A 24,604-nucleotide genomic window follows, 5' to 3' on the forward strand; every position below is an offset into this window, starting at 1 on the left:
ACTAGTCTAAGTTGGTGGTATAATAGTATCGCTCGAGTTAACCGATAAGTACTATTTATATTTTATTAACTTTTTAGACTGTGTTACTCCCTATGGTGATGATAGTACCGCTTAGGATGCGGTACTTAGAATTTAAATTTTATGATGATAGGACCATCGGAGCATATTTATGACTTTTAAGAATTTAATATTTTGACTCTATTTTTGAAGCATTTTGAGGTATATAAATATCCTACTTGGGTTTGGTTGATAGAGCATCCATTTTTAAAGTTATAAAATATTATAACTATCTTTTTTAGTATTATTTGAGTTTCTTTCTCTGAATGTAGTTGTGATACTAAGTGTAAGAGATAAAGAGATTTATTGTAAAAGAGTAAATGTAAAGGTTCTCTTGTAAGTCTAGAAAAAGATAAATTTATAAAAAAAATAAATGTAAGGATCTCTCTTAAAAAATAAGAAATATTATAAAGAGTTGTTAATCTTCACCTATTAGAACCTATTAGAAGTAAGATTGATAGTGAAAACTAATGATATCGAGGAAAGAGGAATGCATAGGTCAAAGAAGATCAAACTATTATAAATCGATTTACATTTATTCTCAATTTTTTTTCATGATTGCTTACTTATTATCATCCACTTTACTAACAACCTTTTCTTATACTCTATATTTGATTGTTCAAAAATGTGTTTTTCTCTATTAATTTTAAAATTAATTAAATTTATTATAGCACCAATTTACTCTCCCTCTTAGTGCAATTAAGTTTCTAACAATGAGCTAAAATCAGAACCAACTGAATAAATAAGCTGCATAACAATAATAAGGCATTTGTATGAAGCATCCCTCGATGATATTGCGATGAAATGTGATCATTAAAAAATTCAAACATGAAATATTCTTTAATAATGATATGAAAAATATGAACATTAAGCATAATTGATATTGATGTAATTGAATTTGATTATAAAATATCATTGAATGACGATATGATTGAATTTACACACAATGATATAATTAAACTCGATCATTAAACAAATGATATAATCAAATCTTATCATCAAATACCCCCAAAGACAATGGGTAAAATCCAACAATTAAACATCATACAATGACGCTACAATCAAATCTAATTATGAAATTTTTTTAACGAAAATGCTACCAAAACCAACCATTAAGGATCATTCAATGATAACGTTGAATCTGATCAATGCAACATTCGTCAATAATGATGCACTGAATCTGATCATTAGGCATACAATAATGTTCATGACAGATAATTTGATTGGATTGCTCATATGAATATGACATTATGTCTAAACTCCCTCTGCATGACAAAATACAAATGGATACACGGATAATTCGACACCTTCCTGTTGATGTCCCACTGAGTACCTTATAGATTCAACACATTGCCCAAACCTTCATATGCAGCTTTTGTCGTCATCTATCTGTGCTGTTCTTGATATACATACCCTCCATTCTTCTAGCAAAGTCATTCTTAGGACTAGAACAACATACATAGGTAACAAGTCTCTTTCCTTGCACGTCAGTTGACTCCAATAGCTTGAAAGAACCATTGTTGCAAGTGCAAACATCAAAGGAGACGCATGCTGAGAACAAGAGGAGCTCCTTGTACGGGAGCGCAAGTCTTGTACAACTTGTGACCTTCTCATGGCTTAACCCACTTCTCGCTACTGGAAAGAGGAAACCTCTAGAGCAGAATGAAGTACCAGATATTGATAAAAATGATTGTGCTGAGTTCTTGTCACACTCATTCAACTGTTGCCTAAATAACGTCAAAGAAAGATATGGCTTAAGAACTTCATCTATCTACAGAGCAATCTTCTTGTTCATCTGGAAGAAGGCAGCAGTCAATGCAAGCTTTGCAGTTGCAGCTGCAGGGGCCTCTTATGTTGGACCTTCACTGATTGACAACTTCGTTGGGCTCTTAGGAGGAGACAGGCAGCACGGATTGAAGAGTGGCTACATACTTGCACTAGAATTTCTTGGTGCCAAAGTTGTAGAGACCATGTGTCACAGACAATGGATGTTTGGAGCCCTACAGCTTGTAATGCGCTTAAGAGCTGTTCTAATATCCCATATATACAAAAAGGGCATCGTATTATCAAGCCAGTCTCGGCAGAGCCTAACAAGTGGGGAGATTATCAACTACATGAGTGTGGATATCCAAAGGATTACTGACCTGATGTGGTTTTCAAACATCATTTGGATGCTCCCTGTCCAGCTTGCACTGGCAATATATGTTCTTCATAAAAATCTTGGAGTTGGAGCTTTGGCTGCAATAGCAGCAACAACAATGATAATGGTATGCAATATTCCCTTAACTAGAGCACAAAAAAGATTTCAGAGCAGAATCATGGAAGCTAAAGATGCACGAATGAAAGCAACTGCAGAAGTCCTCCGAAACATGAAAATCTTAAAACTTCAAGCCTGGGATCTAACATACCTTCACAAGTTAGAAGGCCTGAGAAACACTGAGCACAATTGGCTGTGGATGTCTCTAAGACTGAAAGCAATTTCATCTTTTATATCCTGGGGAGCACCGATGTTTATATCAGTGGTGACATTCGGAACATGTATAATCATAGGAATCCCTCTAACCGCAGGAAGAGTTTTATCTGCAGTGGCAACATTCGGAATGCTGCAAGAACCAATATTTACTCTCCCCAATATGCTTTCAGTACTTGCACAAGGAAAAGTTTCAGCTGACAGAATAGCAAAGTACCTACTAGAAGACGAAATGAGAGCCGACGCTGTTGAAATTGTCCCCAGAAATGAAGCTGAGGTTGATGTTGAGATTGATCATGGGACATTTAGCTGGAACCAAGACTCTGGATGCCCCACACTTGAAAATATACAGTTGAAGGTGCATAGAGGAATGAAGGTGGCTATTTGCGGTACTGTTGGTACGGGAAAGTCTAGTTTACTCTCATGCATCCTTGGAGAAATACCAAAGCTTGGAGGGAGTGTAAAAGTTAGTGGCAGCAAGGCTTATGTTTCACAATCTCCCTGGATACTATCAGGAAATGTCAGAGAAAACATTGTCTTTGGTCTTCCTTTTGACAATGAAAAGTATGAAAAGATAATTGAAGTTTGTGCATTGAAGAAGGATTTTGGAACTCTTTGCTAATGGGGACCTGACACAGATTGGAGAGAGAGGTATAAATATGAGCGGAGGACAGAAGCAAAGGATCCAGCTAGCTAGAGCAGTCTATCAGGATGCTGATATATACCTTCTTGATGACCCTTTCAGCGCTTTGGATGCTCATACAGGCACTCAACTGTTCAAGGTTATCTTGTAAAAATATCCTTTAAACAAATGATCCCCTCCATCTGCTCTCTAACCTATAACATAGTAAAAGACAAAGATTGATAAAGAAAGCCATATAGTATGTGTTATATCTGAATCTTCTGGTTTTTATCCGATGTCTTCAAGTATATATTCTTCCAATGAATCTGCAGACCAAATGTTCAAGATACCTAGTAAATTTTCACTTACAATCTTTCCAGTATGTAAAACTCTTTGTATGTTGTTTAAAAGATTTGTCCTTCCTCTGCAGGATTGTTTGATGGGTGTCCTCAGAGACAAAACTGTGCTTTATGTTACCCATCAAGTCGAATTTCTTCCAGTAGCAGACCTTATCCTGGTAAAACGGAACTGCTGAACTTATTTTTCCTTAAATGATTATGCTGCAAGAACAGTAATACTTTTGTCATTCATTTTAACAAAACAAAACACATGAACATAATATTAATTATCAACAAGAAGTGCCCGTCTCATTAATGGAAGGTTGCAGTGTCCCTAAAAAACTATGATACTTATGCTCCTCCTCAATTAATTGTACTCATTATGAACAATTAGCATGACAAATACCAGCTAATAGCAATTGCCATTAATTAATATAACAGGTAATGAAGGATGGAAAAGTTGCCCAGGCTGGATTGTTTAATGAACTTTTAAGACAAAACATCGGATTTGAGGTGTTAGTTGGAGCTCACAGCAATGCTCTTGAATTAATAGTCAATGCAGAAACCTCAAGCAAATCATTACTAGCTGCAGAGAAAATAATACCAGAGGCATCAAGCAGGAACGATTTTGATGCCAAAAAAACATTAAATACGTCATTCCAAATCATCAATAAGCAAGAGTCTGAACACGATATTTGTCGAGATATGGATGATAGAGGGAGGCTAACACAAGAAGAGGAGAGAGAGAAAGGAAGCATTTCGAAAGATGTTTATTGGTCATACCTGACTGCAGTCCGAGGAGGAGCCTTGGTTCCCATAATAGTCATAGCACATATATTTTTCCAAGTACTGCAAGTAGCAAGCAACTATTGGATGGCATGGACTTCTCCATCTACAACTACAGAATCTACAGTGGGACTCAAGTTTCTCTTCTTGGTGTACATACTTCTCTCCGTTGGATGTTCATTGTGTGTGTTGATCCGAACAACTCTGCTCGTAAAAGCTGGCCTTTTGACATCTCAAAATTTTTTCCAAAAGATGCTCCGCTCTACCCTTCGTGCTCCAATGTCTTTCTTTGACTCAACGCCATCTGGGAGGATATTAAGCAGGGTCAGTACTTAGTTTAATCTCTCATTTATGCAGTTTAAGTTATTATTCATGTAAATCCTGAATTGTAAATTGTTGTATAGTTTTGTGATTAAAACTAATTGTTTCTTATTACGAATTATCTCTAGGCCTCTATGGATCAAAGTGTGCTTGACTTAGAATTACCTTGGAGATTAGGTTGGTGTGCATTCTCAATTATACAGATTCTGGGGACTATTGCAGTCATGTCACAGGTTGCTTGGCCAGTTTTTGCAATATTAATTCCAGTGACAGCAATATGTATATGGTATCAAGTAAGAACACTCACTCACTCAAAAATTACTTGGAAAAATATTCAAGATTTGTTGTCAATATAAGAGACTGTCCACATAGAAATTCTTGAATTTTGAAAGAAACAAATTGACTGTTTTTTTTTTCTTTTTCCTTAAACTGTAGTTCCCATGATTTGCTTGTCTGCCAGTATAGATAATATCAAGGCCTGCCGTACCGAAACGTACCGTCCGTATCGCTCATATCGGACGGTACGTACTGGTCCGATAGGCTATCGGTACGCGGACCGCCTGGTACCGCTATAGTGCTACCGTAGTATAATGTAGCACTGCTACAATGTAAAAAATAAAAAATTATTCGGTACATCAGGACGTACCGCTCAGTACGCCCTGATGTACCGCTTGGTACACCGGTACCGTATCGTACCGAGCCCAGATCGAAATACCGGTACGGTATGGTACAGCGAACCTTGAATAATATTATAAACATAAAATGATTTATCTATGGAAATATACATAACCCTATTTAGATATTCAGTTATAATGAAAGATTTAAATCATTTTGGCAATTTGAAGACTGAACTTTTGACAATGACTAATGCAGCAATACTACATACCCACTGCCAGAGAATTGGCTCGGTTGTCAGAAATCCAAAAAGCTCCGATCCTTCATCATTTTGTAGAATCACTCTCTGGTGCTGTAACTATTCGAGCATTTGGGCAGAAAGACCGTTTCAGCAATACAAACCTCAGCCTCATAGATAATCACTCAAGGCCATGGTTCCATAATATCTCAGCACTGGAGTGGCTCTCATTCAGATTGAATTTGTTATCCAACTTTGTGTTTGCTTTCTCATTGATTGTGCTTGTGAACATGCCAGAAGGATTTCTCAATCCAAGTGAGCATATTCATGTGAAATACTCATTTACCTGAACTTTACTTGATAATACTTGTCATATAAGTCTGTTAATCTAAGTGAAATTTCATGTGCATGTTGTACAGGCATTGCAGGACTTGCTGTGACATATGGATTAACCCTCAACTCACAGCTAGCAGCTATCATCTGGAATATATGCAACGTAGATAATAAAATTATCTCCGTTGAGAGAATTATGCAGTACTCAAGGATTCCTAGTGAAGCTCCTCTACTCATCGAAGGCTGCCGACCAACAACCAATTGGCCACAAGTTGGAACTATATGCTTCAAAAACTTAGAGGTATAACTTAGAACAAAAACTCCTAATATTACATGCATGGTTATGCATAATCAAGAGTCATACTTAGCGACAAGCATACACATTGTACAATTTGGAGAAAGTTTTGTCCCTATGAAACAATAGATTTCATGTAACAAAAAGTCAAATAGTATGCATAGTACATGATACCATTGATTTCACTCAAAGTTCAGTCATCCTTCATTTGTTCTTGATGCTGGGAGAGGTGTGAGGGGGGATCTTTTTTCTGCGTGCTGTCTATGCAAATAATTCACTTCATAATACTGGATAATAGTTAAAGTTATCTTCAAATAAATTGTAAACTTATATTCTGAAACATTGCAACTTTCATAAGGTAGAAATTGTTACGAATTATGATATAATTTCCATGATGCAACAAATGAAATTTCCCAAAGCTTAACGGGCTTACATATGATTTGACTTTTTAGACTCAACAATTATAAACTATCACATGGATGAAAGCCAGTTAAGCAGTCCTATCTTTGCTCCATGAGTACAATCATTAGTACCACTACATGAGAAAGACTCACTCATAAGGACAATCATTAGATGCTCCATTAGTAGTTCAGACAGTTAGATGCTTAGCTGCACAGAGCTTGGTTCAAGTCTATGTATTAACATTTTTCGTTGAAATATTCTTGATCTCTCTAGCAGAACTGATTGACTATTGCTGTGTTCTTCTAACAGCCATAACTTCCTTTCCTAGCTAGGTACCATAACTTCCTTTCCTAGCTAGGTACCATCTCTGAAGATTCAACAAATTTGACCTGCACAAACAAGGATATTTTGTCCAGATCTGAAGCTTTAGGTCATTTCTATATGATAATTGATGCCACACTCTCATTGCATTTTTGCTATATATAACATTTTTCATCTGTTTGCCAGAGAGTAATGCTGTTGCAAATACTAGGTGAATTTCTATACATTTCATAGTCATATTAGATTGGACAAATAGATAAAAGTTTGAATTTTTCCTTTAAGACAAAGTCTTGCTTCTATTGCGAAGTTTGGCCACAGAGATCTCATGGCCCAGGATATGTACATCTTGATCATTTTTATGCAGATGAATGTCATACTCAACTTTAACAAGTTCTACTTTTCCCTTACTTCTACAGGTTAGATATGCTATCTTTTGATACCATAAAGCTTCTTGTTGTTGTTGTTTGTACAGGTCAGATATGCTGAACATCTACCATCAGTCTTGAAAAACATAACATGTATAGTTCCAGGAAGAAAAAAGGTTGGTGTTGTAGGACGAACTGGCAGTGGCAAATCAACTTTGATACAGGCGCTTTTCCGTATTGTTGAACCAAGAGAAGGGACCATTGAAATTGATGATGTAGACATCTGCAAGATAGGTCTCCATGACCTGCGCTCCAGACTAAGCATCATACCACAAGACCCTATCATGTTCGAGGGAACAGTGCAGGGAAATCTTGATCCATTGAAGGAATACTCAGATAGCAGGATATGGGAGGCAAGTTGTTTCTAAAAGCCAAAATGTTTATAATATAGCAATCCAAGAAGATAACTATGGCCATGATATTAAGTGAAGCTCTGATGAAGTAGAAATATCAAGTAATAATATGATGTGGAACGTAGGAGTATTTGAAAAATAAAAATTGCTACAAGAAAACCTAAATTCTATTAGTTGACTATATATTGTAGACAAGTCGAGTATAAATCCTGCCCTTCATAATTTGAGTTTATCTAGATTTATTAGTTTTCAGTTCATGTTGAACAACGGAGCTTTAACTTAGATGCTTCAGTTTCTGAAGGAAAGAAGTTTCTTGTCCTCTGTGCTCCATATTTAAATGTCTTTAAGAAACAAAAATCTAAATCCTATTTAATTGTGTGCCAATCAGTTTGACAGAAGCATTATGATCACTCAGGTTCTAGACAATTGTCAGCTTGGTGATATGATACGAAAAAATAGCAAGAAGCTGGATTCAACAGGTATGACATGCCCAGGAGGTTTTGATATATGACAACATACTTACAGTCCATAACTACTTGAATGGTATGATCAGTTATAATTACTAGTTCAATAATTGATGGGAGGCTTCATACAGTTATTGAAAATGGAGAAAACTGGAGTGTTGGACAGAGGCAGCTACTCTGTCTAGGAAGAGCACTGTTGAAGCGAAGCAACATTCTTGTTCTGGACGAAGCAACAGCCTCAGTTGATACTGCCACAGATGGAATCATCCAAGAAACACTACGTGAGGAATTCAAGGACTGTACAATTCTCACCATAGCTCACAGGATTCACACAGTCATAGATAGCGATCTCATTCTGGTCCTTAGCGAAGGTAGTTGAATTATGATCAATTTAAGTAAATATAGTTTGCATAAATTTTGTGCATAATTTAGCTTACAAAGTTTCTTGTTCTCGAGCAGGAAAGATACTTGAATATGACAAACCATCCACGTTATTGGAAAGAGAAGATTCAGCATTTTCTAAGCTTATAAAGGAGTATTCAATGAGATCACAGAGCTTTAACAATGCAACACAGTCCAAGTAACACAACTTAGTCCTGGATTTTTCTATCTTTATAAATGACTGGTGTAAAGGCAACCCTTGACTCCAACAGAATGATATGGGTATTTTGTGCTAACTCAATACCAGGTAGCTGATTTCTCTGGCAAAGACCAATTATCTCATGGCAAGAAATTGTCTTCACCTGTCACGAAAGTTGTGCCAACCTATGCCAACTGGTGTTCTGCCACACTTTAACATTAGCACAACTTGCAAATAAGTTTCCTTCCACCAGTTGATGTTTGCCTATGCATTTATGATGTAGATTAGACGTTTGCTTTTACAATTTCAAGTTCTCATTGTTGGATTCCCATGTCTTATGCTGTTCAATTTTGAATTTTCTAGAAAAACAGATGGTACTATAACATTGTTTAGGTCAGATAATTGGGCATTCACCACCACAATAATTGAAACCCAAACGATTCAAGATGAAAGGGGAACCAACTATCAGTAGCCCCGATTGCTTGTTGATCAATTGACCTGGGAAAAATATTGCATCTACCTCGATGCTTAACTGATTTAACAATCACAGAGATATACCAACACATACTTTTAAGGCCTACATGCAAGTTTGCCTCCAAAGAAAAGTTCTACATGATCTTCCAAAATTCAACAGAAGTCGATTCTTGAACACTCCAGTCACGAGAAAAGTAAGCAAATCAGCCAAACATTAGTCCGAAAGGGAAGAGAATTACCTGGGTAACATATTTGGGCACCATCTCGACAAGGATCCGAACCCATGACCTATTCAACACCAATTCAGAAAAGGCACATCCAGATATAGTGAACTGAAATTCCAATTTTAAGAATATATTGGACATTGCCCTCATCGATGCGAAAAACGAGTAAAAGCAAAGGGGAAAAAGAACGAAATCTTACCATAAGCACCTAGCACCGAACGAACCATACTTCATCTCCTTCCCGAGCAAGCAGTGTCGCGGCTGCACTGCATTCTACAGCACCCCCCATGTGCAAGGCCAAGCGATGGCACATAAATCGTGGCTCACGGAGAGGAATGTTAGGTCTGCTCACAGTTGTCACGACGACATGAAGCGGAAGCCGCTTTGAGGCGACAAGGCGAACGCACGGCGATCGGTCTCCCGTTCCCTTTGACCGTTAGCGACCACCACGAAAGGGCTCACACCTACCTCCTCCGTCCAAGGAAACAAGTTGGACGTTTCCAGTTGGTCCTTCGAGTGCCTTTGCGACGCACCAGTCTGCGATCGGATGATTACATGAAATTTCCTCTACGTGTCAGAATTTAGTGGGAAGGACGTTTCTGTTTGTTTCGAGCGTTGCGCCAGATCCGATGGCATCTTCACTAGGAAAGACGCTCCTCGTCTCGACCATTCCGTCGAGATATCAGAAACGTGACGACAGATCCTCTCCATTACTTTTCTTAAAATGGGGAATTTGTTTCCGGGCCCCACGACGTGAATGTACCAAATGGGCGGTGTGATGCAGGAATTTGACGTTCATATGGTAAAGGAACCGCTGGAGAAGATCCTCAAGTGCACCGACGATGGTCCGGTTCCTTGATTTTTTACTAGGTTTTCTGCGTCCTGTTTTCGTCTGCCGGGAATGATCCCGTATCGCCGACGAGTGACCTTCCTGAGTTCTCGAAGTTTGGTCGGCCCATGATCGTAACTATTTCCCTTTCGACAAGTATTTCTTGATAAACTGCCGAAAGCTCGGTATGTACATCTCTGGTTTCTCTTTCTTTTTAGCCCGCTATTTCTTCAGTTCAGTTTGGCTAATTTCCGGTTCTTCTTTCAGTTGTATAGGTAAAATTCATTAAGTCTTACTAAGTCTATTTATAAGGATTTACATGTCAAACCTGATTCCTCATCCCTTGAAGAATTTGCTTTTCCATAGTTCTGAAATAGTTGTAGCATCCCATACCTGTGACCGAACGGGGGCGTTGCATTACAATAACAGGCTCCCTCGATGTTCCTGCTGGCATGATGGCCTTTGCTTCACTGCTTGCCATTGCGCATTGATTAGTTGGAGGTGCGAGTACCTGCAAAGAGGGCGAAGAGCTTGAAATTGATGGAGCAGAGGCGGTACTCGGCCACCTTTTCTCCATCGGGGCAGCAACTTGTGGTTTTCCCCAGTCCGCCTTAGGCTGTATTTTTCTCAAAGACTGCAAATTCTTATTGTTATGCCTAGTTCTGGTGAGGAAAATGCTATAGATAACTATGCCATCATCTCGTAACAGATTAAAGTGTTTAGCTGCTTTACAGCTCTCATCCAATTGTCCATATGAAGTACAAAAATATCAACAGACAAAAGTGAGTACGTTTTTTGTTATATTATGCATATTCTGGTAAATGATTGTCACTATGTCTCCTTTGACCACACAAGGTGTCATCCGTCAGGTTTCTTCACCAAAAATTAGAAAGTTTTATGCTTTATTGACAGGCTACATTGCACATACATGGTCCAACCAATGTCTCAGTTGTAGGAAATTTTGGTTTACGAGTAACATTTTGATCCTTGTGTTATTTGTGGTCAATACTCTGTATCTACAGCCATGTTAACATGTGGTGCCTTGGATTGTTTTCTACACTTTCCTCCACATTATGTTCTTTCATAGTCAGGTTGTGTCAATCAGACTGATAAGATGATGCTATTGCAGGTTCATTTACTTGTTTATTGGTGTTGGAGTTACTCTGTTTGTCATATCATGCTTTGGCTGCATCGCAGCAGTCACAAGAAATGGATGTTGCCTGTCTTTTGTATCCCTGAAGATTTGCTGATTTCTACAATTTATCTTAGATTTCTTACCTGTAAATTCTAAGTGCTATAATTATTTACTTTCATTTCATTCAAGGCATATCTGACTCCTCATTCTTCATGTGGTTCTGCCATTGCTTGAAGTATTTTTTTCGCCTTCTTGTTTCATTTGATCAAACATAAGTGAAGGCTTGAAAACAATGGAGGTTTTCTATATTTCTTTGTGTAGTTTATGAAATCTAATACTGAGCAAAAAAAACATTATGTCCAGATCAATCTCATCATGACTAAGTTCAACTTATTCACACTTGAATCCACTATTCTTGGCATAATTTCTTTCCGTGCCGTTCTAAGTGATAAGCTGATGCTGAAAATGCTTCTAACATAAAACTATGCAAGTTCTAGAATTTATATTTGTGTCTAGTTGTCAGTTTGATGCTTTACTTAACCTAGATAGTATTCTTTCTTGGTGACCTTGTTGATTCTGGTCGAGTTAGTTAGGTGTTGCAGCTTTCATATTGTTTGATCACAGCTGGAAGGATGTGAGTCTTGTTCTAACCTCTCTAATTTCTGTGCTGGTTCTCCTTTCAAGCTAGTTTTGACATGTAGTTCATTTGCAGTATATTCCAGCTGTTGTAACTGGAAATTTTGACATGATGGATGATTTTTTGGAGTATCACTTGAAGATAGCAAAATGGGTAGCACTTGGTGCGCTGTTGTTTTGGAGGTAATTGTGGAATGTTACTGAAGTTATGGTAGTAATACTTCTATTTTTTTGCATTTGGAAGGTTTTGTTGATCTGTCCATCTACTTGAAACTGATAAGACATTTTAAAGTTCAATATTATTTAATATTTAACAGTAGCTCCAACAATAAAAGTACGAAAGCAGTGATGATGAATATAATGCTCCGAGATATGACATCCGGGAACCATTGATCATTGGGCAAGGAGTTCCAGCAACTGGAGTACCTGTACACAGTGCTCTTGATCATCATCCAAACAGTACTGTTGCATATATCCAATGGCTGAGGGAAAAGGTAATTTTTTGTCGGGAAATATTTCGTAATAGATATTTTCATGTTTTGCATCCTCTGGTTGTAATTCTTTCCCGGTGTTGTCTTGCTTCTCGACAGTACGGTCTTGATCCCTCTATGTTCACCTACAATTCATCAGGCCCAGGCAGAAATCAGCAAGCCATGGTAGCTCCTGCTGAAGAAAGCGGTTGTTGTGCCATGTTATGAAATTTTGAGTTGTCGGTGGACTATGAACCTTGCTTTCCGCTAGTAATTTGTGATGTTTTGAAGGTCTTTTTTCTTCTCTTTTTTTTTTTTTTTTTTCACTTGTATGGTTTATATAAGCAAAGACTGTTGTTGTCTATTTACCATCAGAATTATGCTGCATGAAGATTGTACATCTCTCAATTGTTTTCAGGGTGAACTAATGAAGTAGTTACTAAATGTCAAGCACTCTGGTTGACTGAATAAACCCCCCCCCTGGATGATCACTTGATTGTTTCAGGGCATTCCAAAAGCATGAAACTTATATTCTGTTTGTATTTTGATAAGACAAGGTGAATTGACTTTCTGGAAAATCTAATCAGAACCAGTACTTGGTTAGCCCAGGAGTATATTTCTAAACATCATCTGGAGATTAAAAAAAGATGTTCTATTCAGGGCATGCTAAGATGCTCATTGATGTTTCTGTGTGATGGCTGACAAAGGAAAGAGGAAGCAGAATGATATGTCATGGTAATGAGAAAAAAAAGACACTTTCAAGAATCCTTCTGTACACAATTCTCATGACTTGCAGCTATGGTGATGGTTTCAAGAGCTGCAGAATAACACATCCCCTCTCATTAGTCATTACAATGATTTTTGATCCACATGACAGAGTTCCAGCATCTTGTTAATTTGACCAAAAAATATTTTAGGCTCATGTCTCATGATCATCTTGTTTGCTCTACGATTGGTTCATCGGAGTTCTTCGGCTCCACCTTCACTTGCCTTTCCCCATCATGAATCCTGCAGAGCCCATGTCCCAGCAAAACAGCAGAATACATCCCATGTGTGATCATAGGCGCTAGAATATTACGAGTCTACACATGCATCACAAATCGATCATGTAAGTCCACAATTTATGAAGATCGATGGCTGCTCACTGTGATAGAGGAAGCTGTACCACCTGAATCCATTCGAATCCAAGGTAGAGAGCTAGCAAAGCTTCCAGAAGTGGAGAATATATCTTCTTCATTTCCCTTCTTTCACACCAAGCTGCATAACATCAACACCTATCCAGATTTATGTGCATGCAGCATGAGACATCGTCTCGCTAATAAATAGATAATGTAGTGAGTGTAAATCTACCCGCAAGAAGCTTCTTGAGATCTTCACGGCCAGTGGGAGAACTTAGCGCTGGTGCAGCCACATAAGTAGGATCTGCAAGAAGTTGACAGATACATGAGCTGGAGAACGACCGTAAGAACGAGAGAGGTACATGAAGTTTCTTGGGAAGAGGACGGACACACCGCCGGCAGCTGTAGCAACATAATACAATGACCCTGTAAGAGCAGCCGTGATAGCAGCAGCAAATGCTTGAGCAAAGGGGACAAACAGAGGCATTACACCAGTCTAGAATGATTGGAGAAATCATAATTACATTCATCAGCTCTTCCTTGTACATAATGATTAACGTAAGTCTGTGTCAGCCGGAAACAACATACCAGAGATGTGATTCCATGTGCATCTTTCATGAGCTCGGTGCCCCTCAAGAACACATCAGCCATTGTTCCCTGTAATTGTTGCAGGATTAGATGAAAAGGGAGCGGATTTGGACAAGCAGTAAGTCAGAGATCTCTATATCATCGGTTACTGTGGGGATCGATCGAAGAAAGAGAGCTCCTTTGTTGTACCAAGGAATTACCTGAACAGCAACCCGATAAAAGAGCTCCTCCCCGATTGAACTCGCAGTAACAATGAGCATGAGCTACAAGAACATCATATTCTTAGCGATCGCCACTCCAAGACACAGGAGATAAATCACAGAGAATACCTGCCATGGTGACATGCCATGGAAGAAGCTCCGGAGCTCCTCGTCCTCTACATCTCTAATAGCACGAGCATGAGGTGAGTGCTTCACGACCTCGTCCTGTGGGGGTAACAATGTCCGCTAGAAGGTGATGTTTACTTATGACAGAGTCGCGGATTTGCAGGGAGGAGTTGACATGAGCGACAAAGAGGCATCTTTTACGTACATCTAGGATGAAGAGCAGAGCCACTATTGGTGGAGCAGCATAACAGAGGCCGCTCACGATCGCTTCCAGCGACGGATGGAACGCGCCTGTCCAATCTGTCCCCGAGATGGCGCATACGAACTTGGTCGCCAGCGCCATGGCTCCGTATATGCCTGCTTCGAACAACGAGATGAGTAATTCTATGTGTGCATTTCTTTTCTCACACTAAAATCATCGAACAGAGAGTATTCAATCGGCAACAACGAATTCTCTGTCTTTTTTGACCTATCCATGCATTTACAGCATCGAATCAGACGTTGCGGTGTAAGAGAAACCAAGAAAAGGAAAGCAAAAGGAATTCGCTGGCTCAAACCTATCCCGTAGCTAAGCCTGACGACGGTGGCCAGCTTCTCCAAGACTGAGAAATCGTAGTCCCCGCCGCCAGCGAGGCTCCGCTCGACAACGGTGGTGCTCGTGGTACCCGAAGATACCGGCGACGCGGACACGTCCATCGCGGGACCGCCTGCGGCGAAATCCCTACGCTGTGGCTTGTTGGTGCCTGCGGTGTGGATCGGCTCGGGGCTTCCCTCCGTCGACGCATTGATTCTAGACCATCCAGCAACCTTCCTCCTATCCCGGCGGCAGAAGCCACATCCGGAAGAAGCACAGGTGGATGGGAAGACGTAGAGGCCACGGGGAGAAGCGACGCAGCTGAGCTCCATCTCAGCTGGAAATTCTTCACTCTCTTTTCTCGCTTCCTTCTTGTAATTAAGAAGAGAGCCGATCGAAGAAAAGGTTTTAATTACAGGAATCAAAGAAAAAATAGATCTTCTTTCGAGTTCCTCCTCTTCTCTCTTCCTTCCTCCCCACCAGTTCAACTCGAGGGGCTCATGACGCGTGGGCTATATACAACACGGTGGCCAAGGGATGGGGGTGAACCAGCGGGCGAGCCGCCGCGCGGTTTCGCCAAGCGCACCGTTTGGCGGCGCGGTTCCGTCGTAGGTGTGTATTTGCACGCATGCAGACGCAGTCGTCCCGTTCCCGTTTGCTTTCTTCGATTGGCAGCAATGATGGCTGGGAAGGACGAAGCAGGATTCAAGAAACATGTTCCATGCGAACATGTGTATTCTTCCTCACAGGTTTGACAGGGACGGAGGAATTTGCTCCGTCGACGAGCAGCTCTCACCGTGTGGATACTGACGATGCACGTGTGCGACATGGAAGACGGCCGACGCCGTCTTGCTTTGCCCCAGAGAAATCGTATTTGGTTTGGCCACTCGTTCCTTCTCATAGGCCGCAAGAAACCACTCATTAGCTGTGGGCGAACTGCGACATCAAGATTTGTCTGCACACTTTCTGGACGCGAACCTAAGGGTCTTTATCTTGTCGGGCCTGTCTTGAGGTTGACAACCGAGACAGACGCGGAAGCTCATCTCGACAGGAGATGTGCGGAGAGCAAAGCATGCCAAAACCATGTCACGTGGGCCCTCATTTATAGCCCGTAAGTACTTATCGACGGCCCATGGGCCCTATGATTATCGAGTCCTCCAAATCTAACTAACAGCCGTAAAGATTCTATATTGCTCATCTGATCTATCAGCAGACTTATTGGGAGCTATATCAAGTCCTCCAAATCTATCAGCCGTAAAGATTCTCACGAAAGGAGCGTACTATTTCTTTAATTCTCCCAGCGAATCTTTGTCCCTTGAATTCAGTTGATAAGTATGTAGTCCAAAGAAAAAGACGGCGTCACTTCTTCATCTTGGAGCGCCTCGTACATTACCATTAACATATATATATATAATATATATATATATATATAGGCAGTACCCCACGGCAGAGGACGGTCGCAATAAAGTCTCTCTCTCCCTAGTTTTGGTGCTTATGTTTGTTTCCTAGTCTGCTTGCACACACAGACAGACAGACAGAAGAATTGCAAAGAACCAATAATGGCCTTATGTTGGAGTCGAGTCCTTTTCCCATTGGAATGTTCCTGTCAAATGGAATAGTGTCAGCGTTTACTTCTTTGGTGGATCGTTACAGTGAATCGTAGCGAACAGTAATAACCATGGAGGAGGATGCGAGTAAGCGAGTTATGTTTGTGATACAACTCAAGAGTTGCACATAATGTGATCATCATGTCTTGTGATGTCTGATGCTGTCTTGTTGCTGCGGTTGCTCTCGTGAGACTAGAGGAACTTTGTGTACTTTTACCTCGAGTTCGATCTCTCCATCCGCAACAGCTTCGACCGAGAGTATTGCATGCATGCGTGGTTGATGTTTGACAGAATCTTCGTCACCAAACTCAGAAGCACACCTCATCAGATGCGTCGATACTGCGTGATGGCGTCCGTGGATGAGGAAGCCGAATTCTTCGTCCTGAACCTCTCGCGGTGTGAATGGAGAGAATCACCTTCTCGATCATGGCATTTGGGAAGTGTGCAGCCATGAAAGAAATCAAAGACAGTGCAACTTCTGGCGTCCCTGAAGCTTCTCCCACCATGACCATTAACCACAGGAAGTATCAGATTAAGACCAAAAGCTCATATGGAGAGAGAGAGAGAGAGTGAGTGATTTGAAGGCAAAGTTGTTGTACACGATGGACACCTCTCTTTTCCAATGAATATTCAACTAGATAACGGAAGACTGTAGTGACTTGTAGTAGAATCTAATGTCCATTGGATTATAATGATGCTAAGAACAATGCGTAGTAACAAGGTTATTTGCAATGGTCCTCTCTAGAGGAGATCGCGTCGATAGTTCAGATAGGACATATAAACAAAAGGTACACCTCCAGAATTGTATCGATGCCACTTCACACAGGGTACAGAGAGAGAGAGAGAGAGAGAGAGAGAGAGAGGATGATTGACGTGGTATCCGAGATGGTGTTCACATGGATTCCCTGACACAAGTTGGACCATGGTCCAAAGCTGGCTCACCTTCCTTCCTTCCCCTCTATCTATCAGATGATGGCTGTGATACGGCACACTTGAACCCGTCACAGTACCACTTCATATGGAAAACAGAGTATTTCATGTCGTTTGTATGGTCGTCCTTCCTTCCCTCTTCTCTCGCCGCTGGTGAGTGTGCTCGCCTTGACGAACATGTCCATCCCCACCTACCTTCTTCCGCTCCTCGTCTTCTCCTTGCTATCTTAAATTCTTCCCCTCCTGACGTGGAGGTGCTCCATCTGCTTAATCTTGATCCTAGTTTGCGGGAACTTTAAGCTCGGAAAACTCTCTTTCATGATACATGCAGCTCATATTACGTTGTAGCTGAGGCAAAGCTGCAACAACAACAGATTACATACGAACGGTGATGTGGACTTGTCTCGCCTTCTTCGTCGTGTAGGAGTAAAAGCTGCAAGACCAATTGTTACATGTACAGCAACCATTTGATCCATGGCTGGCTGGCTGGACTTGTTGCATTGTTTATTCTGCAGCAGCTAAATTATAGTCTCGGTGTTTTGCTCAGTCTGAAGTTTCTGTAATTTTCTACCAAATTCTTCATGTAAAAAAGGAAAAAGAAAGGGAGTGAAATGATGCGAAAAGAAAAAGGTTCCTGGAATCTATCATGAAGTGACAAAAAGCAGAGCTATATATAGCTTCCCGTGAAGTTGTTGACTGAATTCTTGAAATAGATCTTCTGGAGAATCCTTCTGTAGGAGTTCTTTTCAGCAGCAGAATGGTCATGCAACAGTTGCCAGCTATAGTTGAACCACAGTGTTAACTTGGTTTGATGCAGCGTTTATAGACTTGTATGTATCGATCATGGATATAAACCTTGCACATCTCGTCAACAGTGGCATCACAGTCTAAAGCTATAACCCGTGTGGACTCTGATTTGGACCGCATGTGGTTTTCGGTGAGTACCTCTGTGACTCCTCCCCTTTAGCGGAAGCACTGACAGCTTCCTAATATGATGATGCAAAAGTAGAGGATGTAATATGGATGGCATTTTTGGATTCTCTCTCTCTCTCTGCTGTTCTTTCTGCAAAAGATTTCACTGGGCCTAATGCTCAGGCAATGACCATCTAGTTTTGTTGTCTCACCGCAGTAGTCATGTGGTCTCAATGGGGCACCCCACCCTCGGGTCAAGACAAGAGCTGACATAGCTGTGTCCTTAGAGAGAGAGAGAGAGAGAGAGATGGCCAAAACAACTAGTTTTGTTGGGTGTTTTGCCCGGTGTCATGTGCTTCCATTAGGCTCCCCACTGTTGGGCGAAGAAGACATGGGCTGACAGTACCCTATGGATTTGGGAAACAGATTTCAAGAGATCCTTCCTCCTCGCTTTTTCGAGGAGAAAAGCTCTTACCTGTTCCTGACCTCTCACGTGTGACCTCTCGGCCGCTCCCTCCGTTTCAACGACACTACTCGACTCTGCAACAAAAGCCGGGCATTGGTGCCGAGTGGCTTGGAGTGTTTTCCGATCATTGCAGCTGGGGAGCGAGAAGCGTTACATGGTTTACCTTGAAGTTTGTGGAGTGGAAGGATGAGGTGAAACGGAAGCGTAGAAAGCACTAGCAAACACACGCAAACACCAACGTAAGGAGCACCATGACACTGGAAGCATTGGCTTCCGCCGGGCTTCCTCCCTTCTTCTTCTACGACACCATCACCGCCACCACATCACACCATTCTGGTCGCGCCTCGAGTTCGAGGTTCCACAATGCCGGCGGCGACGATGTAGTGGGTGGCTACTCCGGAGGCACGGACGAAAGGAGGCAGAGCGCGGAAGTAGCAGGGCAAGGAAGGAGGAAGCGGCGGAGGCAGAGGACGCACAAGAACAAGGAGGACGCGGAGAACCAGAGGATGACCCACATTGCCGTCGAGCGCAATCGCCGCCGGCAGATGAACGAGCACCTCGCTGTGCTTCGCTCGCTCATGCCCGATTCCTACATCCAAAGGGTTTGTCTTCTCTACTGTTTCCTCTGGAATTGGTTACGGTGGCCAATTTGCTCAGTTAGAGATGTCTGAACCATTGCTCTCCGATGGCTCGAGATTGAGTTGGCATTGGCTTTGCAGGGTGACCAGGCCTCCATTGTCGGAGGAGCTATCGATTTCGTGAAGGAGCTGGAGCAGCTTCTCCAATCACTCGAAGCACAGAAGAGAACGCTACAGCAGCGACAAGCAGGGAAGCCCGAGAGCTCTCCAGCGACCGCAGACGGCGGAAACAGGAGCAGCAGCAGCCACAGCCATGGGGTCGATTCCCCTCCCTTCGCTCAGTTCTTCACCTTCCCCCAGTACGGCTGGCGCCACCCCGCAGCTCACGACTACCCTCAACCGGAGGACCAGCTGCTGCCGGCGTTGGCCGACATCGAGGTGACCTTGATCGAGACGCACGCGAACGTCCGAATCCTGTCGCCGAAGAGGCCCCACCAGCTCGTCAAGATAGTGTGTGGGCTTCAGGACCTCAAGCTTTCCATACTTCACCTCAGTCTCACTACCATGGACGCCATGGTGCTCTACTCCCTCAGCGTCAAGGTACCTACCTATTATGCTCTTGTCGTCTTCGATTGATACGTTTATCGCGTGGATGATTAGGGAAAGCAAATTATCTTCTTCCCTGTGGAGTCGGCAAGTGTCAGATATCCTGTCGATAGGCACATGTTCTTGGGCATCCTCGAAGGGCACTGTTCTTGGATTGTGATCGAACACAATGACTCCAAGAGACAATAATGATTCTTATACCTCAATATATCTCTCTCTTGCTGTTTCTCTCCTCCTGTAGATTCAAATTTGGCCTGCAAAAAGCTGCGAGATTGCTTTTAATCCTTTTACCAGTGTTCACCTTTCTGAGAGTCATCAGACAACACTTTCTTCTGCATGGAATGCTCCTCTGGAGCCCCTCTCGATGGCTTCGGATGTGACATAGTTCTCAGTGTAGGGGGAATCCCAACAGAGAACAACACCAGCAGACATGCATCATTGCTACCTCCTCTCCACAGTTCACGCAAATCGTAGGGATTTTTCTTTGGTTTGAGAAATCCCACAAGTCTGCGTGTCTCTGGCAAACTATTAGAAAGTTATTATGATCCTTAGTTCCTTTCAAGTTCATGTTCTTTGTTTGTATGGTGGGGTGATATATTGCAGGTGGAAGAAGGGTGCAGTCTGGCCACCGTCGATGACATTGCCGCTGCCATCCACCGTATGCTTTGTCTGATTCAAGCTGAGGCGACTGCTGCAGCCCAGTAGGGGCAGGCCATTCAACAGTCTTTCTGCAAGAATGGCGGTAGCAGTCAACTACTTCTTGTGCGGTGTAGCTCGGTGGTCCGGTGATGCTTTCCTTTTTTCTTCTTTATCTTCCCTGCCATGGATTGTGTGACTGTGTCATCTCAATAAGCCCACTCTGGCATCCAAAATGGGCCTCCATGGAGATGACATTGTGTAACATTTTGTGGATTCTTGACGTGTAGAAGCAGCTTCATCAAAAGAACATCTCATAGCCCAAAACACAAATCTGATCTTTCTTTCAGGCAGGTAGTACGTCAACTTCCTTGGGATGAGACAGGCCACCGGCAGTCCGGTTGTGGGCAACCACCACCACCACCATCATTGTCGAGCCAAACTTCTGATGAGGGATAAGTGTGCAGCATGATGTGTGTCCACTTCAGCTTCTTCACACCGACATTATTATCTCAACACGATGGTGTGTAATATATGTATCGAATCCTATCTAAACCGAGATAGACGATAAACAGAGGCGACGTCCATCGACTTCAATGGCGACTGATGGAAAGAGACGCCACGAGCCCGGCAATGTGACAGGGCAGGCCATGATAAAAGGTGACAATCTAATGGAACTTGTGTTGATAGAGAACGAGAGGGCAGAACCAGAAGGTTCATCCATCCCCCAAGCAAAATATAATTTACTTGCCGAGGCAGATAGCCTTACCAGATGATGCTTGCAGTCTCAGCCAACCATGTTAACTTGTCCTTGAAACTGGATCTTCTTCATCTGATGAGCTTTTGGGTCTTCTTGGAAAGATGAGCTGCTGCTTTCATTACAAACATGATGAAAGGAACGGATCTTAGAAAGCAAAGGAACAGCTCGCTTCTTCTTCACATTACCTACTTGGTTGCAGAGGGAGTCGATAAGGAACAAGATCAAACATGAAAACATGAATCTGTACACAAGCTTATGGTCAGTGTCAAGCAGAAGAAGCACGAGAAAGAAAAGGAGAACAAATGGAGGCACAAGCCTCACAGAGCAGTCAGGAAGCTGTTGCCCCAACTCTTGGCCAAAGAAGAAGCTCTTCTGCTGCTCCTTCCCTGCTTCCGCAGAGGAGCGCTCGTCTTGCATGAATGCATCCTATTCAGGAGATTCTTGTACTGAAATGCCATTCCTTCGCTTTCCGTGCCTCGTTAAGCGTAACCTCCCGTTGGAGATCGACCTCTTCATCAGGACTGGGTTCAGGGCACAATGCAAGCCCCTTACCTTACTGTGCTCGCCTGCAGCTCGCCTCGACGAGCTGCCACTGACAACGAACAGTTCGTCCTCCATGCTCGTTCGCAGGACGTCGGCGATCGAGACCCGGCTGCCACGCGCAGCGTCCATGGAGAACGATCGCCTCGTTAGTTGGGTATCGTCATCACCGATCTCAACTATGGTGTCGGCCTCCTCCACCGCTACCGGATCACAGTAGATCTGTGGAGGATCAGTCGCTGCGTCCGCACTGCTTCCAGCAAGTTGCGTCTCCTCGTCCTCTATGGTTAGAACCATCTCAATGGTGCGTTCCGTGTCTTCGGCCCGAACGCTGTTCTCCGACTCTGGAGCAGCCGGCAACTGAGGCGGCACCGACACGATATCGGCTCGGCAGAGAGGGCAATTGGAGTGCGATCTCAGCCAAGTGTCGATGCACCGGAGGTGAAAGGCGTGGCTGCACTTGGGGAGCAACCGGAGGCTGTCATCCTCCCGGAACTCGCTGAGGCAGACGGAGCAATCCGTGCCCTGCACCGTATCATCGCCTCTCCGATACTTGTAGACCGCAATCTTACTGATCAAGGCCTCGTCGAGCCCGTCCTTCGGGGAGGTATGCCAAGCATCACGTCGGCGAGAGTGGCCGACGCTACCGTCACCGTAATCGCGGTTGTCCGCGCCCGGAGGATCGATCCAGCGTCGCAGCGAGTCAAAGGTGCCGCAGTATCTGGAGACGATGGTGTAGTAGCAGACGAGGAGGAAAGCGCCCGCGAGGACGCCGATGATGGAGATCACGAGCGGGGAGAAGGTGGGGCCGGAGTCGTCGCCGGAGAATTCGACAGGGGGAGGTGGTGGGAAAATGACATAGCACCACTGGGGGCAGTAGAAGCTACACAAGCCCATGGAGCAGTCCGTCGTCGGCACATGTGGAACCCAAGTTTGCTGGTCTTCGGTGAACGCCATGAAGAACTGTGATCGCAGGACAGAGAGGGTTGGAATTATATTTGGAACTCGAGAGAGAGAGAGAGCTCTACTTCAGCTGGAAGGGTGGGTTTTGAGGCGTGATGAAGGAATCAAACATTGTTGATTGCAAAGCAAAGCATTGAAGAGGGAAGAGAGACGGCTCATTTGCTTTTGTCAACCTCTTTCTCTCTTTTCGTCATGCAATGGCCCCTTCACCTGTCATTTGCTTTGTTTTCTCTGCAATGGTGGTGTGATCTGAGTGGGAGAGGTGATGGATGGTTGACTGAGGAGAGGTGCTGTGGGATGCCAATAATATCAATGCCTAATAATCGTTGTTGAGGGTTGGTGGTGCCGATTGACACTTCATTCTACTCCACAAAGTCAAATCATCAAACACTTGGATCTAAGCTTTCTCTGCCTTCCTTCACAGTGATGATCTTTACTTTTCTCTCTCAAATCATGTTATTGTGGTGGCTTAAGAGTTCACTGGTTGGAAGAAAGAAAGACACAGTCATGCATCCATCTAATTGTTCTCGCACAACAATCCCACCTACTGTGAGCTCCAAATCATCCACCTCAAGCAGAACAACTCCCATCTGCATTGCTGATGGAGGTGACACCAACTGGAGCATATGACATGATGAGTCGAAGGATGAGTCCTGCAACTAAAGTTTGGAGTCAGCAGCAAAAGTCTGAAGACAGGCTTGAGGGAAAGAGGCAACTTGGAATAAAGGGGGTTCAGATAAAGCTAAGACACCATCATCTTCCTGCTCTCTTCAGTTCTCAAAAGCCACAACTCCACAGAGCTACAGGGCCCCCTCTCTGAGTCTAAGAGCTCCTGAGCTTGGCATGCAACTTAGTGATGAATCCTCCTCCCTCATGCCATGAGCCTTTGGGCAGTGACCCATTTAAGATTATGCTAATCTTACCAATATGATACTTTCAGGCATTAAAGGTTCCATGATCATGTAGTATGTGTTCATGAAAGCTGGAAGGAAAATCTAAAGTTGCATCTGGTGTCCACATTGACCATATTATAATACCCATGTCATCCCATCATCACTTCCAGGAAAGCTAAAATTGAGGATATTAACTAAGAAAGAAGATTGACACCATTTTGTTTGAAGCCACAGTTGATTTCTATGATCTCTTTTTCATTTTATCAGAGATCCATATGAACAGATGGTACTTGAGCATTCCTTCTGTCAAGAAACAGCTCTCTGCCCATCCTGTCTGCCTCAGTTTGGTTCTGCTAACTGTTCTTGAATCAGAAAATGCATTTAGATTAGTTCCACAGGTAAAACACAATTGATTGGCATTGAATCATACTTCCAGAAAGTGAACTGTGTAGCTATTCAAATTTATAATCTTTCTTTGCTTTGTATCTTACTGCATTGGAAACGAACAGAAATACGATATCATCTGCAACTTATATCTTTGCACCTCTCATAGTGAGAATATCAGCAATAAATTCAACCGCAGTAAAAGAAGCAGTTCCAACCAAAACTAGGATAAGGGTCTGTGTTCAGCTACATACCTTTAAAGATTGAAAATGAAAGTTGTCAGGGCTTTCTCTAGGACAGCAGAATTATTCTTGGATGTCACCTGAAACCAGCTT

General features: G+C 42.6%; 3 protein-coding genes, 1 long non-coding RNA gene and 1 pseudogene across 11 annotated transcripts; 3 read left to right on the forward strand and 2 right to left on the reverse strand.

The window, feature by feature from the left end:
• Positions 1-1,074: 1,074 nt before the first annotated feature.
• Positions 1,075-8,910, forward strand: LOC135596495 (putative ABC transporter C family member 15; annotated as a pseudogene).
• Positions 8,911-10,137: 1,227 nt separating this feature from the next.
• LOC135587013 (uncharacterized) lies at positions 10,138-12,838 on the forward strand. Of its 4 annotated transcripts, XR_010481367.1 has the most exons (6): positions 10,145-10,332; positions 10,577-11,376; positions 11,832-11,916; positions 11,995-12,101; positions 12,236-12,412; positions 12,509-12,788. It is a non-coding gene; the product is annotated as an uncharacterized LOC135587013 (long non-coding RNA). The 4 variants fall into 4 exon arrangements; XR_010481365.1 differs by having other exon boundaries at positions 10,138-10,332; positions 10,577-11,916; positions 12,509-12,838; XR_010481366.1 differs by having other exon boundaries at positions 10,144-10,332; positions 11,832-12,101.
• Positions 12,839-13,101: 263 nt separating this feature from the next.
• Positions 13,102-15,911, reverse strand: LOC135597675 (uncharacterized). Of its 5 annotated transcripts, none has more exons than XM_065090947.1 (9): positions 14,978-15,909; positions 14,626-14,777; positions 14,424-14,519; positions 14,295-14,357; positions 14,095-14,163; positions 13,900-14,002; positions 13,739-13,810; positions 13,557-13,645; positions 13,102-13,470 (listed from the first exon to the last, which is right to left on the reverse strand). In XM_065090947.1, the coding sequence occupies exons 1-9, from the start codon at positions 15,324-15,326 to the stop codon at positions 13,321-13,323; spliced, it is 1,143 nt and encodes a 380-aa protein (XP_064947019.1). In that variant the 5' UTR covers positions 15,327-15,909; the 3' UTR covers positions 13,102-13,320. The 5 variants fall into 5 exon arrangements, 4 of the variants coding, with proteins under 4 accessions (XP_064947019.1, XP_064947023.1, XP_064947022.1 ...); XM_065090951.1 differs by having other exon boundaries at positions 14,626-14,889; positions 14,978-15,105; XR_010481363.1 differs by having other exon boundaries at positions 13,332-13,470; positions 13,557-13,662; positions 14,978-15,910.
• Positions 15,912-18,447: 2,536 nt separating this feature from the next.
• On the forward strand, positions 18,448-20,849 carry LOC135597677 (transcription factor bHLH96-like). The gene is made up of 3 exons (XM_065090953.1): positions 18,448-19,511; positions 19,629-20,087; positions 20,697-20,849. Exons 1-3 carry the CDS (start codon positions 19,161-19,163, stop codon positions 20,796-20,798), a joined length of 912 nt encoding a protein of 303 aa, XP_064947025.1. The 5' UTR covers positions 18,448-19,160; the 3' UTR covers positions 20,799-20,849.
• A 785-nt stretch (positions 20,850-21,634) lies between these two features.
• Positions 21,635-23,978, reverse strand: LOC135597676 (E3 ubiquitin-protein ligase Os04g0590900-like). The gene has a single exon (XM_065090952.1). The coding sequence runs from the start codon at positions 22,984-22,986 to the stop codon at positions 21,916-21,918; it is 1,071 nt and encodes a 356-aa protein (XP_064947024.1). The 5' UTR covers positions 22,987-23,978; the 3' UTR covers positions 21,635-21,915.
• Between the last annotated feature and the right edge of the window lie 626 nt (positions 23,979-24,604).

The sequence above is a fragment of the Musa acuminata genome, chromosome BXJ1-11 (genome assembly GCF_036884655.1).
Source record: "Musa acuminata AAA Group cultivar baxijiao chromosome BXJ1-11, Cavendish_Baxijiao_AAA, whole genome shotgun sequence".
NCBI lineage: Eukaryota > Viridiplantae > Streptophyta > Magnoliopsida > Zingiberales > Musaceae > Musa > Musa acuminata.

Excerpts from the sequence above, each read along its gene's own strand:
- LOC135597677 (XM_065090953.1), top strand. The coding sequence starts at position 19,161 with ATGACACTGGAAGCATTGGCTTCCGCCGGGCTTCCTCCCTTCTTCTTC. Across the intron at positions 19,512-19,628 it reads CCGATTCCTACATCCAAAGG|GGTGACCAGGCCTCCATTGT; the intron begins GTTTGTCTTCTC and ends TTGGCTTTGCAG. Across the intron at positions 20,088-20,696 it reads TCTACTCCCTCAGCGTCAAG|GTGGAAGAAGGGTGCAGTCT; the intron begins GTACCTACCTAT and ends GATATATTGCAG.
- LOC135597675 (XM_065090947.1), bottom strand. The coding sequence starts at position 15,326 with ATGGAGCTCAGCTGCGTCGCTTCTCCCCGTGGCCTCTACGTCTTCCCA. Across the intron at positions 14,358-14,423 it reads ATGGCATGTCACCATGGCAG|CTCATGCTCATTGTTACTGC; the intron begins GTATTCTCTGTG and ends ATGTTCTTGTAG. Across the intron at positions 13,471-13,556 it reads TTGGATTCGAATGGATTCAG|ACTCGTAATATTCTAGCGCC; the intron begins GTGGTACAGCTT and ends ATGCATGTGTAG.
- LOC135597676 (XM_065090952.1), bottom strand. The coding sequence starts at position 22,986 with ATGGCGTTCACCGAAGACCAGCAAACTTGGGTTCCACATGTGCCGACG.